The sequence below is a fragment of the Schistocerca cancellata genome, chromosome 7 (genome assembly GCF_023864275.1).
Source record: "Schistocerca cancellata isolate TAMUIC-IGC-003103 chromosome 7, iqSchCanc2.1, whole genome shotgun sequence".
Lineage (NCBI taxonomy): Eukaryota > Metazoa > Arthropoda > Insecta > Orthoptera > Acrididae > Schistocerca > Schistocerca cancellata.
In genome coordinates, this window is record NC_064632.1 from 292,455,456 (window position 1) to 292,475,165 (window position 19,710).

Here is a 19,710-nt window from a genome sequence, read left to right on the forward strand (position 1 = left end):
CACAGGTGACCCGAGCTCTGATAGGGCATGATAAGTTTGTGACAGGGCTGGTATAAGAAGTTCTGGGTGGGTGGATTTGGCGCACCTGGGTCTTCCACAGGGATATGATCCCTGTGGCAAGGGGTTGGGATTGGGAGTGGCATACGGATGGACTAGGATGTTGGGGAGGTTGGGTGGGTGATGGAACACCACTTTATGAGGAGTGGGAAGTATCTCAGGTAGAATGTCTCTCATTTCAGGGTATGATGATAGGTAATAAAAATCATAAGAAGGGTGTGGTTTTGTTGGTTGGTGACAAAGGATGCATTCCTTTGTAGCTTGTTCTTGGGGAAGGTGGGAGGATAGGGGATGTGAGTAAAAATGACACAGGAGATCTGTATACAGACTAAGTTCAGAGGGGTAGTGCCTGTCTGTGAAGGCTGCGGTGAGACTCTCAGCATACTGGGCAAAAGAGTTCTTGCATTGTAGAAATGCTGTCCATGGATGGCCGGACTGTATGTAAAGGATTTTTTGGTGTTGAAAGGATGACAGCTGCTGAAATGCAGGTGCTGTTGATCGTTTGTGGTGTTGATGTGGACAGAGGTTTGGGTGGAGTCATTAATGAGGAGGAGGTCGACGTCCAGGAAGGTGGGACACTGGGTTGTGGAGGCCCAGGTGAAATTGATGAATGTAACCAGGTTGGACTTGTCAAAGACCTACTCTTCTTTCCCTTATCTCTACAATGGAAACACTTTTTTGCCATCAATCCCTCCAACCAAATCCAACCTAATCCCAACTTTGCCCCCTGCCTCTACCAGCTGATACCACCGTCCAGCCATGCTCCTTTTTATTTTGGAATGACTATCAACTAGCTCTCCAGCAGGATGAATGGCCACTGCCAAACTGTGGCCAAGAGCAAAGTAGCCATGTGACACAACATGCAGCTGTACATAATATGTTTGATACCAATGGCTGCTTCACAACCCAGACCATCTGGATCACCCTCTCCACCACCAACTTTCCTGAACTGAGCAGATGGGAGCTACCTTTACAACATATTCTCCCAGTTTACATTCCCTCAACCTCTCTGTGTGCTGCCTTTACCAATGCACCTGCCTGCCTCTCCCTTTGTCTGCTCCTCCCATTTTTCTTTTTCTCCTTCCTGCCCCAACCCCTCCCCATCTCAATGCCCTGCAGCCTCGCAACACCGCATCTATTAGCAGTCTTGTTGTACATCCTTCTAGTTCGTGAACACTCTCCTCTGTCCTGTACCCTGCTATTCCTTCCCCTTCCCCACCCCCTCCTGATTGCTGCTTCCATTAAACGTGACAGTTACATTCCAATCCAAGCTGACGGAGTTAGCAGTCATGTGTGCAAGACATGTTCTTGCTTGTGTGAATGAATGTGTGTGTGTGTGTGTGTGTTTCCTTTTCTGAAGAAGGCTTTGGCCAAAACCTAAATGTCTGGTTTTTATTCACTTTGTAATAATAGGATATGTAACCATAGTAAGGTTGGAAGACACATCCATAACTGGTAATTGCTTGAATAAATAACTTTTTAAGAAAATTTCATACTGTTGGTTTATAATTTAAAAATTAATCTCAAATGTTTGTCAGTATTATAACTTCAAAATTATCTTTGTCATATCAGCTAACAAATATTTTGTCTATTAGGAAATGCAGACTCCCTGTTAGTCTTCAGTAATTTTAAAAATCACATCATGATGAAAAAAGGTGGGAGCCCATTAAGAGCTGCTACAAACGAACTAGAGATCTGACTTCTTGTATAACAATAGTATCTTTCATATTACTCATAATATTATGTTTATGAGTTACCTTAATCTTTGTTTATGTCCTACTGTTGCAGGCTGTTATGTATGTAAATGTTTTATTCTCGTGCACTTTGAATTTGTTTGTTTTAGGATATGATAGAATTTGTTGATGCTGGTAGTTCAGGATTTCTCAGTGACCTTTGCCTTGTTGTTGCATCATATAATGATATGTTCCTGAATAGACCACGCTCTCAGGATCCCAACCAGAGGTATAACACTAAATGATTAAGTATTATGATAGCACCTTATTACAGAATATTATAGAAGTAAATCGAATATCTTCATATAAAAAAGGAAAATATAACAACTACATTTAAGTTACTTTAAGGACTGGTAATGGTATTAATTGCTATCCCCAGAATTGATTATAGTGATTATTGAGAAAGTTCCTTGCAAAAGGTTATGAGTGAGTTCCTTCCGTGGTTGTTCAATATGGCTTCATCATCAACAGAATGTTATATTTATTTTTGTTTTTTGTTGTATAATATGTTCAATGTTGAATACCAAGATAGTTATGGAGATAAAATATTTTACCATATTTCATCCTCTGCTGTGCACCTTTCTGACATAGTAATTGATCATTATCTTGTTATAATTCATCTTGTGTATCTTCAGTGGAGAAATTCTGGAGAAACATGAAATGTGATTTATTCATCTTGTTACTTACAATTTTCAGATCATATGATTGATATGTAGGAGACATGTCAGGATTTGCAATAAGAACATTTTTTAACAGAAATAAAAATATTTACACCATTTTAAAGCCATTTCTGACATATAGCTATACAAATACACACTAGTTTTCATTATACAAATAAAATAAATAATTCTCTTACTCGCACTATGAAACTGTCGTCTACAAATTTGTCAGTAGAATAACAACATTTTTCCACCAGAAGAGTAAAGACCAGTCTTTTAAGGGAATTTTGCGCCGTGTTAAATTTATTACTGGCTTTTATTTTATTGTTGTTTTTAACTCCATATACTCCAGTGTTAAATATTGTGTTGGAAACTTTAAATTCTCTGTGTGACAGATGCTGTAGTTGTAGTAGAAATGAAAAGTGTGAAGTGTGTGTTGGTTTTTATATAAAGATGCTGAATTTGTGCAGGAGATTGCACCATAATGAGTAACAGATTCAAAGTAGCAGTAATGTCTAGGCATTCCTCAAAACACTGAACTGAGTATACAATTGATGGCATTACTTTAAATGTACTATCCTAACTTATTTTGGTGCGTGTGTATTAACTTCACTCATACATTGCAAATGTTCTTTGCAGGCAATAAGAAAAATAATTTTAATTTTATGTTTGCTAATGCTTTGTGTGACTTTTTTTTCATAATATTTTTAAGTGTTATATATGGGATGTTCTCAACATGTAGGATCATAATTACATAGCTTGTAAAGGATACTATACTGAGTACTTTAATATTAGGAACTAATGGCTGGAAATTTTTTGTTGTCATGAACAACTTGAGTTCAAAGAAACTGTTCAAAGTGACAACTGCAATCTCAGTGTAAGCTTTACATCAGCACATAAAATTTTGTTTGTCCTCTCGTCTTGTTACAGAATGTAACAGGCACATGGAACACTACCAACTAGTTCCTCTCCAGTTTTTTTCTGATTTTTCACATGTCAATGATTCTGTGTAACTCCAAAGGGGGAAATATTCCAGTCTAGTCCAATAATGAGATTATCTGTTATCAAGATGCTCAGGAATATTAATTCTGAAGTTGTACAGCATCCTGTTGCATTGAAACCACACCCTCTCATGAGGAATAAGAGCTAAAGTTCCCAACAACTACAGCAGTGCATTTCAAATGAGTACCATGTAATGTGGACCACTGAAATGGATGCCAGAAAATAAGGACCTGTTCATCTATGTTGCATAATTTCAGCCCAAGGTTTGTAGAGAATTGCTGCTAGTGATCTGACATGAGTTATGTATGAATTTTCATTACTCCAGACCTGGCTGTTGCTACATAAATAGTTCAAACTGTAAGAAGTGTGCCATTGTAATATTGTATCAGATAATCCATTGACAAAACTGTCCCATTGCTTGCGCATATTGTTTATTTATAGGGGAATAATTGCTGCTACACCATATTCTCCACAGTGTATTTTTTGCAGTATGCATTTCACAGACAAATTGACAAGTGTTCATTTATGAGTCTTCTTCCACATGACTCAATTCCATCTCCTCAAATTCTACTGTGCAAACATTTTTTTTACGAGCCAGCTCGTTGTAGCTTTATCAAACCAATTTCTATGATGTTTCTGTGTATGATAATAAATTCCTTCAAAGTAGGGTGACATTTGTTACAAAACGTTTCTCTGCTCATGTGTTTAGCTTTACAAACACTACATTCTGCTGCACCATACAGTAAATATGTGTCTGCAAATTTCCGTAATGAGTAATGCTCCATCTTTGATGAAAAGTAGCAAAACTTCACCCTGTCTCGTGTATCACAGACTATTGTGTATTCTTTTTCAATGTTGCTTCACCAGTATTACTGCTGTAGGTATTTGTCTGTTGTGAAACATAAGCCGTTTAGAAACATATGCTCCTCTCTCATTGCACATTCAAGATGAACCACATAAAATACTAATTTTTGACATTTGGTTCCTTACTAGAAATAATGAGTTTAGTATCCTTGACTGTCTGTATAATTTTGATCATAAAGATCTGTGATACTTAAGATACTCTAATAAAATAAAAGTTCTATATCACGAATGTAATAAAATGGGCCCTAAACAAATAAATGAGTGATAATTAGTTGGTGTTGATAAAAGATGTGCAATATGTATTTCTATTATATGTATAGCCGAACTGTGTGTGTTTCCTCCAGGATAACTGCATGCGATTCTTTTCTCCACCTGTAATGTCAGTATATTTTTAATGATATCATATCAAGACTGATGGTGTAATACTTAATCCAGTGATGATTTAGATTCAGTCGCAACATCTCAACTGAACAACTTTGTGCTCCAAAACATGCAGAACTACTTTGAGCTCATGAGTAACAGAGTGGAACAAGAACAAGATACAGGCGATACAGCGGTTTTGGTCCGTGCACTTGATCGTTTTCATCGGCGCCTTCAGGCTGTTAATACTCTTCTGGCAGAATCAGACTTTGCCAGGTTAGTCTCTTTCAGTTCAGATCTGAGATTTACCTAATTAATATTAGATTATGTTCTATGTTATTTCATAACTTCTATGTCCACTGTCAAGTCACATTATTATGGCTGCCTCCAAGATATGTGGTCTACAGCTTGTCACTCATGGCATATCTCATGTGATGTACTGTGGCAAAGTAGATGTACAAGGAGAGTGACAGGCTGTTCATATGCATTTTGCCTATTGTTGCCATGAACAAAGAAAGTAATTTATCTTTCAGTTAGTTGCAAAACAATTATAATGATCAGATAGTGGGACAAGGAAAGCATAATTCTGATTTGTATAAATTTGTAAAATCTGAGTCAGAAAATCTTAGTACAGTGCCCATATTAACCAGGAAACAACTGGACTCAAGTCTGAAAATTTTAAAACAACTTAAAGCAGTACCTCCAAATTTTTATGTGAAAAATCTTAAATAAAATGAACTTTATTAACATTCTACATCTTTATGCTTCATGTGCACATATTTACTTCTCAGTGTAGTCACCATGATGTCAAACACATATCTCCCAAAGAGAAACCAGTTTATTAATACTGTCTCCATAGGATGTTTGACTTTGTTGATGGAGCCACAACCTCACATCTGCTTACCCTGGTTCCTTACTATCACAGTGAAGACTGCGAAAGTGTTCTTCAATTGGTGACACAGGTGAAAATCAGAGGCGAAGTCGGGACTGTGTGGAGGATGATTGATAATAGTGAATCCAAGGTGTTGGATTGTTGCAGATGTCGCAGTGCTTGTGTGTGGTCTGACATTGTCATACCGGAATAGAGGGTGCTCCATGTGTTGACAAACACTTTGAATTCGTGCTTTCAGAAACTCGATTACAACATGCTGTTTCACATGTATGGACGTAGTTTCATTATATACTGTTGTGTTACACACTACAATTTGGAGCCCTCTAGTGACAGAGGGTTGCAACTTGTCAGCAAAGCAGGGAAGTGGACTAAGTAATGTGCATGATGTTTAATACCTCAGTCGATTTTGAGAACAGAATAAAAAATTTGGAGGCATTAGTTTCAGAACGCCCTCGTATTATGTTATTGTCAAGAGAGTTTGATTCTTTTTTGCATCTACAATTACATTTGTTGCACATGCAGATGTGTTTTGGCAGCCAGTGATAAAATGAGATGAGAAGGTAAGGTGTCATCTTCCGCTAGTTGTAAAGTATGTATTTTAATTACAGCACTGAAGTCTATTATGTATATTTCTACAAAAATAGTATCCTTATGTACTGTATAACAGATGTGAAACACTTACTGTATGCTGTCATAGTACATCATTTGTGTTTATCACTACAGTAACTATTTCACTTTTGCTATGCAGGAAGTAGATATTTTTCAGTTCTGTAGAAATGTGTGTTACACTTTTCAAAACTATAAGTAATCCTAATATCTCACCAGTAGTGCAGAGTTGCACTTAATCTTCTCATATGATCACTGGCTGTTAAAAGCATGTCACATGTGCATGATACAAATGCAAAATAGATATATGAAACAGAATGAAACCCACCTTATGATGACAGCATGATCAATGAAATGCATAGTGGATGAAATAAAGTTTCAATAATTCCTACCAGGTAGGATTCACACCCTGCACATAGTTATTGAGTGACGTCATTGTTCCTTTATTGCAAGTGTTATCTAGTACTCTTAACTTCAAACTATAAAGTGAGAAAGGTTTCTTGGTGGTTTAAAGTGCTGCTCATCATAATTAGAGAGTCATTTGAAATGTCAATAAAAGCATAACCACAAAATAAATAAATAAAATAAAAACTGCTGTGTGCCTGATGACAGCATCAAATGATTTACCAAGGAATTGGTGGAAAGTAACAAAACCAATATTGCTCAACTTATTAAAAGAAATCTGATTATGAGAAGATGTACCATATTTACCTGAGTACAAGATGACCCTGAATATAAGGTGACCCCCTTCCTTTTTTTTAAGAGGCTCCTTGAGAAAAATTTATTTTTTAACATATTCTGCCCAATCAAAATTGCAAACTTTTATTGACGTAAGGTATCTGCCTAAAAAGTTAATATTACGCGTATTCTAAACTTACAGCTTTTATTCACTGTCTACTTTTTGATAATACAAGGAGAAATAAAATAAACAAAAGGAATTGTTTTCATTAATTATCTTCACTGTCTTTTTTGTTCACTTAGCGTGTTGTCTGTGGTATCACTATTTTTATTCATCATCATCATCATCATCATCATCCTAACAGGACAGCTTAGACCCTTACATCTTCATTGCCACAAGAATGTGTTGCAATGTCTGAGGTTGTGCGTATGGTGGGACCTGAGAATACAGCCACCTTGTTTCTTTCCGTCTGAACACACAGTGGATTTTGCTTCAATACTAATGTGAAAATGTTACAATGTCTCTTGCTTCTGACCATCTCATCTGCCCGCCGCACTTTCATTGGCTGTGTAGAAGCAGCATCTGACAAAACCCAGTTGTTCCTGTCATATCCTACACTGAGCGTTGACAACATTGCTGCACAAAACAATGTCATAATGCCACTGGCCCCAATGTAGACTTTTGGCATTTTCTGTGGAAATGTGAGCTATTGTTGAGTATTTGTCCAATTGTAAAATCAATTTGATTCCAAGTACAAATGGGTTCAGGCAAACTGTAGTTTAAACATGGCACATATTCAGAAAAAGTCGAAGTATGCAGGACAGATTCCCATGATTTGCAGCACTGCAAAATTTGCTGCCCGCTCACCTCTTCCCTCTCCACTCTGATCGTAGGTCCCCCTCCAACCTCCCATAGTGATGTACTTAAATAACAATGAAACATGGATGGCAATATCTTCAAGGGTGTAGGTCATATGTAACAACAGCAAGTAATACAAAAGTAAGAGATGGCAATCACAGTTCAGTTCAATTCTTGAACTTTTGCTCTTCCTGCGATAGAGTGAAGTCTGTTGGTGGTACCTTCACAATGTGTCTTCACGCTGTAATTTATTGTTGCATTGACAATTGCCATCAGTTTAATGTGATTTATTTCATTTGTTGATATTTAATTATGGATTAATTTTCTTTCTCATTTCATCTTAATGTCACCATATTGTTCTAAAGATGATTAAAAGCTGGTGACATTTTCCCCCAGTAATTTAATATGTGGACAGCAACCGAATTTGTTGTTTGCAACTCACTTGGTTAATCATTACAATTGCTCATAACCAAATAGAATATTGACTTGGGTTCAGAATCAATTAATGGTTTTTGAAAGACAAGATGAATGTTATCTTTACCTCAAAAGCCGCATAAATGTATGTGTTTGGTACCCATACATGTTCGAAAACTTTTATTGCAAATTTGTTCAAATAAAATAAAAGTTTGTATGTTGATGTAATTTAATGCTATTGCCTCCTCTGTTTCAAAAAATTGTGAGTTTTAAAGCAGAGCATTAGACTGCTGTTGTAGCTATTTCATAGTTTCTCTACTATGCCTCACACTAGCACCACGAGTGGAATGTCATGTGATTGTTCCAGCAAGGTTGATACTGCATTGAGTGCTTGTGTCAGGATATCTTAAGCCTATTCACATGAAAGCCTCATTTGCTAAGCCCAACCCTATGGAACTACACAAAATAAATTTTTACAAAATCTTAATAGTCAAAAATTCATCTGTAAATGTAAGATGACCCCTATATTAATCTGTTAAACAATGTAAAAATGATGACCTCAGCAGCAGTAGTTTAATCTGTGATTATAAGATGACTCCATATGTTTTTAATGACAAATATGGGAAAAACTTCATCTTATAATAAGATAAGTAAGGTAGCTACAGTGGATTCTTATTCATACAATAAATCAGTTACAAGAGATAAACATTATATGGCCAGGCTGACCATCGTGACCAGCAGTTAAATCCCAGGTGCATACAGCACAGCTGGTGTCAACAACATATTTCATCACTGCAGCTACTATAGTTTGCTTTCACCTGCTCTGCATGTTTCAAGAACCAGTAGTAGGCATGGAATCTAGAAATATACATCATCTACTTATGTATGGCTCTCATAGGGACCATGAAGACTTGATTAGACTAATTGCAGTGTGCACAGACACCCCATTCTCAAATTGCACAGGACTCCCCCCAATAAGTGATACATTGTGAAATAGCTTCTGCTGTTCATTTTACAGTTGTTTGCAGAGTATGGATGTAGACACAGATGTAGACGGGTGTGCATTTTAGTAATCTCGATGAGCTGGTGTTGTGAACTGACTACAATAGAGGAGACCTCCACAGCACCAAGTATTTCCAAAGCAATACAATGGTTGCCAAAGATATTACCAACATTTATATTGACTGTAACTGTTCACATTGTCTCAAAATGTCCAAAACCGGTGTTCGCCAGTCTCTCAAAAGAGGGCAGATTCTACAGAACAGCAAGTGTGAAGCAATAACAACTATTGGTCAGAATAACACCCAAGACCTGACAGACAACATATGCAACCTTATATGAATAGTAGCATTAATATATGTGGCTGCTGAAGCCCAAGTGGAACCAAATGCCATATTAAGCATTTGAGGTTGAATCTTCTGTATTTCAGGTCTGTGAAAGGGACTTAATTCCTTCAGTGGAATGTATGATAAATCAGATCTGATGGTGAAGGCCTTCTCCAGGCAATCCCATCAATTTTGATGATTGTAAAGACGTGTTTCAAGCCAAAATCTGAGGTATAAAATAATTCCAGAAGACAGGTTTGATGGGAAGGGTGGCACTGCCCTATTCATGCATGAAATTATAGCATATCGGCTACTACTACTACTACTACTACTACTACTAATTCTACTAATTAATAGTGGCAGATGGGGATGTGAACCTGGGACCCTGGTTTGAGTCCCGTTCTGGCACATAGTTTTAATCTATCAGGAATTTCAGTTTATATTTATACTGTAGCTACCACATCAGTCATATCAAGTGGTGTATGGCAGGAAATTTCACCAGACCCAACCACCTTGAATAGTTTGTGGTTATCTGAATTCTTGTGATACATGATGGGGCTGTGAGGAAACAGATTGAAACAGTGAGGCTGTTCTTTCGCTAATGGAAGAGCAAAATGCTGTGTTGTTATACAACATTTTGTCCATGATGGTACTTCCATCTTATCAGACAAACTCGACTGTTTCAAATGACTCAGTGAGGTCAGATCGTTATCCCATCCTGATTGCTTTGACAACAGACTTGCCCCCTCCACTTCACATAGCTGTGCCAAGAAGTTGTAATTGTGGAATAGCTAACTGGGAAAATTATTTGAGACTTGGCTAAAGGAGGCAGTTTCCTGACAGATAACTTTAGGTTGTCAAAAATCCAAACTTGAGAGACACCCTGCCCCCCTCCCCCCCTTGTTCAGTTAATAAGTGATGTTCAGAAGCCTCTTTAGAACAATTATCATTTCTCTCTTAAAATAAAATGCATAGTTGATGGTGTTAGGACAGCAACCAGCCACAAATTTACTTTGAGTTCCTTTATTCAAAGGAAACCGTTACCGGTTTCGAATCATTGCGATTCATCATCAGACGGTTTACACGCTTTCTTTCTGACATTTGGTGTGTTTTTTATACATTAATTGTCCTAAAATATAAATAAAACATAATTACAAACACGCAACCATCTGTGTGTGGCGTGTTTGTAATTATGTTTTATTTATATTTTAGGACAATTAATGTATAAAAAACACACCAAATGTCAGAAAGAAAGCGTGTAAACCGTCTGATGATGAATCGCAACGATTCGAAACCGGTAACGGTTTCCTTTGAATAAAGGAACTCAAAGTAAATTTGTGGCTGGTTGCTGTCCTAACACCATCAACATTTGTCTTCAAAAACAGCCACGGTCTCCAACATATCATCATATGACAAAATTGCAAAATGCATAGTGCTGAGTAGTAACTGCTACTTAACATACTTAACAGGAAGTTTAACTACCGTGTTTACTCGAATCTAAGCCGCACTCGAATTTTATTTGTTGCCAGCTACTACATGTTCTCTATAAAATGCAATAAAATTGCTTTTATTATCACCTGTATTTATATAATATGGTGCATGGTAGGTATACCCACCACCAGTCAAATAAAATGAAACATTATTTCCTTACATTACTTTTTCCAAATATGTGCAAATTATTAAGCAACAATGTAGGAAAAGATAGATTGCTACTTACCAGACAGGCAAAATTAAAGGACACTTTAACAATTCTTTCAGTCATAGCCTTCATCAGCAAAATACAAACAGAGAAACACACACCATTCATACGCACAAGCGAGCACACCTCCTGGACATGTGAACACCAACACCTGCACCTCAGGCCACAATGCAACTATTACATGGGATGGAAGCAGGAGTCTGGAGGGGGCAGGGAAGGGAAAGGGATAGTAGTGTATATGTGTGGGGGGAGAGGAACATGCCTGGTGGAGTGTGCAAGGACTAGAATGCCAACAGGTGCAGTGTCTGGAAGTTGTGAGTCTGGGTGGTGGGGGAAAAATAGGAGAGGAATGCGGAAAGATGAGCAGGCGTGTTGGCAGAGGGTAGCATACAGAGAGGCTGGGAGATGAGAATGAGGAAGAGATGGTAGGACAGAGAGGGTGGGACTGTTGGGTGGAGGGTGTGGGGACAGTAATTTACCATAGGTTGAAGCTGGGATAATTACAGCAGTGGAGAATGTGTTGTAAGGGTAAATCCCATCTGTGCAGTTGCGTAAAACTGGTGGTGGAAGGGAGGATCCAGATGGTTCAGGTAGTGAAGCAGTCATTGAAATCAAGCATGCTAAGCTCAGCTGCACATTGTGCAACAGGGTGGTCTACTTTGTTCATGATCACAGTTTGGCAGTGGCCGTTCATCATAATTGGTTAGTATTCACACCAATATAAAAAGATGTGCAATGATTGCAGCATAGCTGGCAAATGACATGACTGCTTTCACAGGTGATCCATCTAATGATGGGATAGGATAAACCTTTGATATGACTGGAATAGGAAGTGCAGGGTGGGTGGATTGGGCAGGTCTTGCACGTGGGTTTTCCACAGAGGTATGATCCTCATAACAAGGAGTTGGAATTGTGAATGGCACAGTGATGGACTAGGGTGTTGTAGAGCTTGGGTGGGCAATGGAACACCACTTTAGGAGGGGGTGGGAAACATCTCGAGTAGGATGTTCTTCGTTTCAGGGCATGATGATAGGTAATCAAAGCCCTGGCAAAGGATGTGGTTCAGTTGTTCCAGTTTAGGTGGTACTGGGTGATGAATGGGGTGCTCGTTTGTGGCCTGTTGTTGGGGGTTGTGGGAGGATTGGGGAGGTGAGGGGAAATGGTACAGGAGATCTGTTTGTGGACTAGATCTGGGGGATAGTGCCAGTCTGTGAAGGCCTTGATGAGACCCTCAGCATACTAAGCAAGAGAGTTCTGGTCACTGCAGATAAGCTGCCCCGGGTGGCCAGGCTGTGTGGGAGGGATTTTAAGTTTGAAAGGGATGACAGCTTTCAAAATGCAGGCTAGATTACTGGCAGTTGGTTGGAGCTGTCAGTCAGTGATGGCCAAAATTGTGGGGGCACAATAACCATGCACAATGGGGTGTCCAGAATGAATTTTGTGGAGCATGTAAAAGGTTGGTGTGCAGGATGTCATAAGGGTAAGGAGGGAAATAGATTTAGAGGAGAGGTTCTGGGAAGGACCTGAGGCTTTAAGCAGGTATTGGAGGTTTTGTTGGGCTGCTGGAATGGGATCACTCTGGCAGAGTTTGTAGGTGGAGTAGTCAGATAATTGGTGGAGGCCCTCTGCTAGGTAGTCACTCAAATTTGTAACAACAGTGGTAGAACCTTTGCCTCCAGGTAGGATGGTTAGGTCAGGATGTGTTTTGAGGTTGTGTATGGCTATTATTTCTTCTGCTAAAAGGGTGGTGTTCTGAGAAGGGATCTGGGGAAGGATGGTGAGGCTAAGTTGGAGGTAAGAAATTCCTGGAAAGTGGGAGCAGTTGGGGGTAGACAGGATCACTATTGGATGGCGGTGTGAACTGCTTCTAGTGCAAGGATTGGGAGAAGGATTGTAGATCTTTCATCAGTCCAGCATGGTTAAATTTGGGTGTTCAGTTAATGATGAGGTCTTTGGCTGGGGCTGAAACTTCTGTGAAGCTGATAGATAAGGAGGAAAGTTTAACGACAGTGTTACGGGAATGTTTCAGCTCTGGATTTGGTGGCGTGTTGGTAGGGAGTTTTAGGGGATGTGGCAAGTTGAAAATGTCAGCGAAGCAGTTAGGTTCCACCATCATCATTATGAATCATGGTGAGTATTTGGCAGAGGGTGTTTGCCAATTATCTGACTCCTCCACCTATAAACTCTGCCAGAGTGATCTCATCCCAGAAGTCCATCACAACCTTCAATGCCTACTTAAAGCCTTAGGCCCTTCCCAGAACCTCTCCCATGAACCCATTTCCCTCCTCATCCCTATGACCCTCCACACACCCACCTCCTACATGCTCCCCAAAATCTCCAAACCCAGCAATCCTGGATGCCCCATTATGGCTTGTTTTTGTGCCCCCACTGAAATAATTTCAGCCCTCATTGATCAACACCTCCAACCAGTTGCCCATAATCTAGCATCCTGCATCAAAGATACCAACCACTTCCTTCACTGACTCTCCACCATCCCCACCCCTTTACCTCCTGGATCCCTAGTCATAACTGTTGACGTCACCTCCCTGTATACCAACATCCCTCATACCAATGCTCTTACTGCTATTGATCACTACTTTTCCCAACATCCTACAGACCCACTACCCCATTCCTCATACACCTTTCAACTTTATCTTAATCCACAACTACTTCTCCTTTGAAGGGAGGTATGCAAACAATCCACAACACAACTGTGGGCAATCTCCTATGCCAACCTTTTCATGGGCCATCTAGAGGAGACCTTCCTAGCCTCCCAAAACACCAGATTCTTAGTCTGGTTTCAGGTTCATTGATTAGATCTTCATGATCTGGACATAGGGTCAAGACACCCTATTGTCATTCCTTCACAACCTCAACGTCTTCTCTCTCACCTGCTTCACCTGATACTCCTCAAGCCAACTTGCCACCTTTGTAGAGGTTGACCTCCTCCTCCTCTCTGATGGATCCATCAGCACCTCTGTCCATATTAAATCCACCAACCACTGACAGTACCTGCATCTTTGAGAGCTGTCATACCTTCCACACCAAAAAATCCACCCCATACAGCCTGACCACCCAGGTACAAAGTATCTGCAGCGACAAGAACTCCCTTGCTCAGTATACTAAGGGTCTCACCAAGGCCTCCACAGACATGCACTATCCCCCAGACCTAGTCCACAAACCGATCCCCCATCCCTGTTCTCCTCACACCCCCAATCCTCCCACCGCCCCCCAGGAACCAGCCACAAAGGGGTGTCTCCTTTGTCACTCAGTATCATCTACATTGTAACAGCTGAACCACATCCTTCACCAGGGTGTTGGATTATCTATCATCATGCCCTGAAATGAGAGACATTCTACCAGAGGTGCTTCCCACCCCTCCCTAAGCTGGTGTTCTGTCATACACCCAACCTCTACAACATCTTAGTCCATCCCTGTGTCTCTCCCAATCCCAACCCCTTGCCACAAGGATCATATCCCTGGAGGAGAACCAGGTGCAAGACCTTACCAGTCCACGCACTCAGCACTTCCTATTCCAGTCCTGTCACAGGTTTATAGGTTTATTCTACACCATCAGGAGCCAGGCCTCCCTGAAAGCATCCATGTCATTTACCAGCTGTGCTGCAATCATTGCACAGGTTTTTATATTGGTAGGACTACCAACCAGCTGTCCTCTAGGATGAACAGCCACTGCCAAATGTGACCAGCTTTTCTGAATTGTACAGTTGGGAGTTATCCTTACAACACATTCTCCACTCCTGTAATTAACCCAGACACAACCTAAGGCATCATACTGTCCCCACACCCTCCACCAACATTTTCCACCCCTCTGTCATATTATCTCCTCCCCGTTCTCATCTCCCAGCTTCTTTGTTTGCCACCCTCTGCCAACTCACCCGCCTGTCTTTCCCCCCTCCTCTCCTTTTTGTTCCTTTTTTTCCCATCTCCCTGTCCCACACCCTCCTGACACTTCACCTGTTGGCACACTCCCATCAGACAGCGTTCCTCTCTCCCCCCACCCATACACTACTATGCCTTCTCCTTGCCCGCCCCCTCCAGATTGCTGCTTTCATCACATGTGATAGCTGCATTGTGTCCTGAGTTGTAGGAGTTGGCAGTCATGTGCGCATCAGGTATGCTTGCTTGAGTGTATGAATGCTGTGTGTTTCTCTGTTCCTGTTTTGCTGTTGAAGGCTGCGACTGAAAGCTTTGTGTAAGTGTCTTTTAATTTTACCCGTCTGCAACATAATGTGTCTTTTTTACAGTAAGTAGCAATCTATCTTCTCCTACATTGTTGATATTTCTACCTGGAGTTTCAATTGTTTAAACTATTAAACATACAGATAAAGAGCAAATGACCTTCATTGGGCATATAATCTGAGGTAAGGTTGAGAAAAATCAATAGAGTAAGCCATTAATCTAGGTTTTTTTTTAAATAGGTAGTAAACTGTTTCTTTCAATTTTCTCTGAAGCAGTTGAAGATACATAAAAAATGCATATGTACCTTTTTTGTGAAAACTTGACATGGTGTCAGATGGAGATAAATCTGTGACAACGGCTTTATTTTTAATACTTTGTAAAGAAAGATACAACAATAGACTGTAATAAAAAAATTATGTGTATGTACCTTTTCTGTTAGTAGATGACTGAAGGTTCAGAAAACATACATTTGTGCATTTCTGTAGAAAATTATATTAAGAATCCTGAATTTTACTGTTAGAAATGACAGTAATGAATCAGCTATCATCCAAAACAGAAAAGTAATTGGAAATTTCTTGCTGGAAGTTTGTGTTGACATATAAATGGCTGTTGTCTTGAGATGGTGAAAATTTTCACAACAGCAATAGGCCTAAGTGGGAACCAGATGTAATTAGCTGTATTCACACAAATTTTGAGCTGTGGTTCAGCAGATAATGTGCTGTTTAGTAGCAAAAATATGGATTTGCAGCTCACACAGAGTGTAATCAATTGGTAGTTTATAATCCATGTGTATTTAATGATTTCACAGTTACTGATGCATAGTGCTGTTAAATTTCTTAGGACAGGTACAGAGATAGTACTGAAGGCTGCACGTCGCCAATGTCGAGCCCATTCGCAAGCTCTGAAGGCCCACCTGGCAGATGCATTGTCTCGGGTCAGGCAAGGCCTCGCGGCATCTCCTGCACCTCTGGCCAGAGTTGGATCAGCCAATGGGTCTGGGCAAGTTGACACACTCTCCAGTTCCTTACCTGAAATGCAGGCCTCTCTAGTGCTTGCCACTGTCGAAAAAGTGAAAGGCATCCTGCAGGATTTATTGGTATGTTTCTCATTTTCTTATGTGTAATTTAATGCTACATAGCAGCTTTTATAGATGTATGTAATTGTTGGAATTAGACTATCATCATTATTTATTTGTCATACAGCACACAGCAAGTGCAATAAATATCCATCAAACAGGCAAGACAATTAATACACATTATGCTTCACTCCTTCCTGGGTCAAACACTCACCATATCCTTAGCACACTACAAAGAGTTCTTATGCCCCAGCCACTCTGTCATCCCATTTGCACCAATGTCCAACTTACTTGCGATATGGCAAGTTTTGGCTAAGTGTGATTTTGGAAAACTTAGGTCCTTGGGCTGGCATTAGCTGTGCTGTTTATCAAGTACTGTCATTTGTATCAGCGGATTAGTGACCATAAGTGGGAATATTGAAGAAACATCATATGTTGTAGAGAGTGGGGATCTTGGATTTGTTTACTCGATAACTGATGAATCAGTCTTGTGTGAGCTTCCATTCAGAGTCAAGATGATAAAAAATTTAAGGAGATTTAATATCTGAGTATTTCAGTCTACATCTACTTACATGTACTACAAGCCGCCACATGTTGCATGGTGGAAGGTACCTTGTACCACTACTAGTCATTCCCTTTCCTGTTACACTGGCAAATAAAGCAAGGGAAAATGTCTATATATATCCTTCCATATGAGCCCTAATTTCTCTTACCTTGTCTTTACAGTCATTACATGAAATCTATGTTGGCAGCAGTATAATTGTTATGCAGTCAGCTGCAAATGCCAGTTCTCTACATTCTCTCAATAGCTGTTCACAAAAAGAATGTCATCTTACCTCCTTGGATTTCCAATTGAGTTCATAAAGCATTTCTGTAATACTTCCACATTTGTCAAACCTACCAGGAACAAATCTAGCAGCTAGCCTCTGAATGGCTTTGATGTCTTTGTTTAATCTGACCCGGTGTGGATCACAAATACTTCAGCAGTACTCAGGAATGGCTGCACTAGTGTTCTATATGCAGTCTCCTTTATATATAAGCTACAATTTCGTAGAATTCTTGCAATAAATCAAAGTCAGTCATTTGCCTCTCATCATTGTCTCTACCTCCTTTTCCTCCTTACGACGAGACGGCGGAAGACTGGTCTGATTATGAAAAACGTCTTCGACAGCACTTCTTGGCCTTTCATGTCGCGGATCAACAAACATGTAAGTCTCTGTTCCTTTCATGGATTTCACCTCAAATGTATCGGTTGTTGTCACTATTGGCTCCTTTGAAAGATCCTGCGTCTTTGTCCTTTGCTGAAATGTGCTCACTTCTGCCCGTCTGTTTTCAAAAGCAAACGCATGTGGTAGCCTCTCGTGTTGCCTTTTATTGTTGTCAAAAACAAATAAATCAGTCCTATCGCACTTGGGCTGCTGAACTTCACAGCCTCATTAGAAAGTGTCAATTTGTTACTGAAGTTCACAAAGAATCATACGCCGATTCCATGGTACGGGATGCTATTATCCGATCGGCGCCCAACAAAGAAGTTAGGCAACGTGCCCTTCAGTTGGCAAATCCGACTCTAGATGAAGTCCTATCCATTGCTCAGTCTTTTGAAATTTCTCGCACCGCTGAAGCGCAAATAGAGGCATGGGGCGACGTCGGGGAAATACAACCTCTGTGTGATGTTGACGAAGCGTGCGGCATGTCCCCGTCGGCCGATGTGGCCGCTGTATGCTCCCAAGCGCAGCCTCGGCCTAACCGTAAACAAACCTCTAAGAAACTACAGCAAAACCCAAGGCAACTTCCTTCATGTCCGTGGTGTTTTACAAAACATTCACGAGAAGATTGTCCACAATGGTGGGCCATGTGTCACAAATGCAAAAAGAAGGGTCATGTGCCATCCGTTTGCAAATCCGACTGCATACATGATGTTCATGAACATGATGCTGATTCTGATTCTGTGTTGTCTGTCAATTGTACTTCTTCCCTTTCAGGGAAGTTATTCCTCACTGTCCAAATACTTGGTCGAGATGTTCGCATGCAGGTGGATACTGGTTCTGCTGCCACTATCATCAATTCTCAGACATATCTTCAGTTGGGTTCTCCAATCCTGTCTCCTGTCACTAGGCAATTACGGACTTACAATAAACAGAAGAAGATTTCTCTCTCGGGACAATTTGATGCTGAGGTATCTTATAAATCTGTCATTCTCACTGTTCCCATATTTGTGGTCGACCATAGTAACGCGGAGAATCTTTTTTGTTTCAATGCCTTTTGTGTTTTTGGGTTCTCCATAGATGACTCTGTCAATATTGTCTCTGATGCTATTCCTTATGCTGAATTGGATTCCTTGTCGACGACATTTTCGTCCCTTTTTTCTCCTGGGTTAGGCCGTGCAAATGACTTCGAAGCTCATATCATGCTCAAACCCACTGCTCAGCCTAAGTTTTTTTGGGCTCGGCCCATTCCTGTGGCCCTCTGTGATCAGGTCAAACGGGAGCTGGATCGTCTCACTGCTTTGGGGGTCTTGCTTCCTGTCACTTCCAGTGAGTGGTCCTCTCCTGTCGTTGTCGTTGCTAAGCCAAATGGTGATATTCGTCTCTGTGGCGATTTCAAAGCCACTGTAAATGCTCAATGCCCTATCGACACTTACCCAATACTTAGGCCAGTATTTTTCTAAACTTGACCTGTCAGAAGCTTATCATCAACTTCCTCTCGACGCTGCTTCCCGGCAGTTTCTGGTCCTTAACACGCCTTTCAGCCTCTGTCAATACCAACGATTGCCATTCGAAGTTGCCAGCGCCCCTGCTTTCTTTCAGCGATTGTTGGAACAGTTATTGCTCACTGTCCCTGGGTGTATAAATTACCAGGATAACATTGTTGTCACTAGCTCCACCACTGACGAACATCTTCAAAATCTCCGCACACTTTTTCATGTCTTACAGATTCCCAGTCTTAAGTGTAATCTTCAGAAATCAAAATTTTTTCAGGCATCTATCACGTACTTGGGGTTTCAACTCTCTCAGGATGGTATTCGTCTGCTTCAGCAAACTGTCGCTGTGATCGATGCCCTTCCTTGGCCTACATCTGTTAAGGAACTGCAGGCCTTCTTGGGGAAAATAGCATACTATCACAAGTTTTTACTGTCTGCTGCTTCAGTGGCTCAGACGTTACATCGCCTGTTGCATAAAAATGTGCCTTTTCTCTGGTCCGCGTCATGCGATACGGCTTTCCAGAAATTGAAGACTATGCTGAAACAGGCCCCGTGCCTGGCTACTTATCGACCTGGACAACATCTC

General features: G+C 40.4%; 1 protein-coding gene across 1 annotated transcript in view; it reads left to right on the forward strand.

Moving 5' to 3' along the window:
- LOC126092227 (vacuolar protein sorting-associated protein 51 homolog) overlaps positions 1-19,710 on the forward strand; it is a 108,457-nt gene that overhangs the window by 58,976 nt on the left and 29,771 nt on the right. The window contains exons 7-9 of the mRNA XM_049907725.1: positions 1,901-2,019; positions 4,751-4,951; positions 16,189-16,444. Coding sequence (XP_049763682.1) covers positions 1,901-2,019; positions 4,751-4,951; positions 16,189-16,444 — 576 coding nt within the window. The remainder of the gene's footprint in view (positions 1-1,900; positions 2,020-4,750; positions 4,952-16,188; positions 16,445-19,710) is intronic.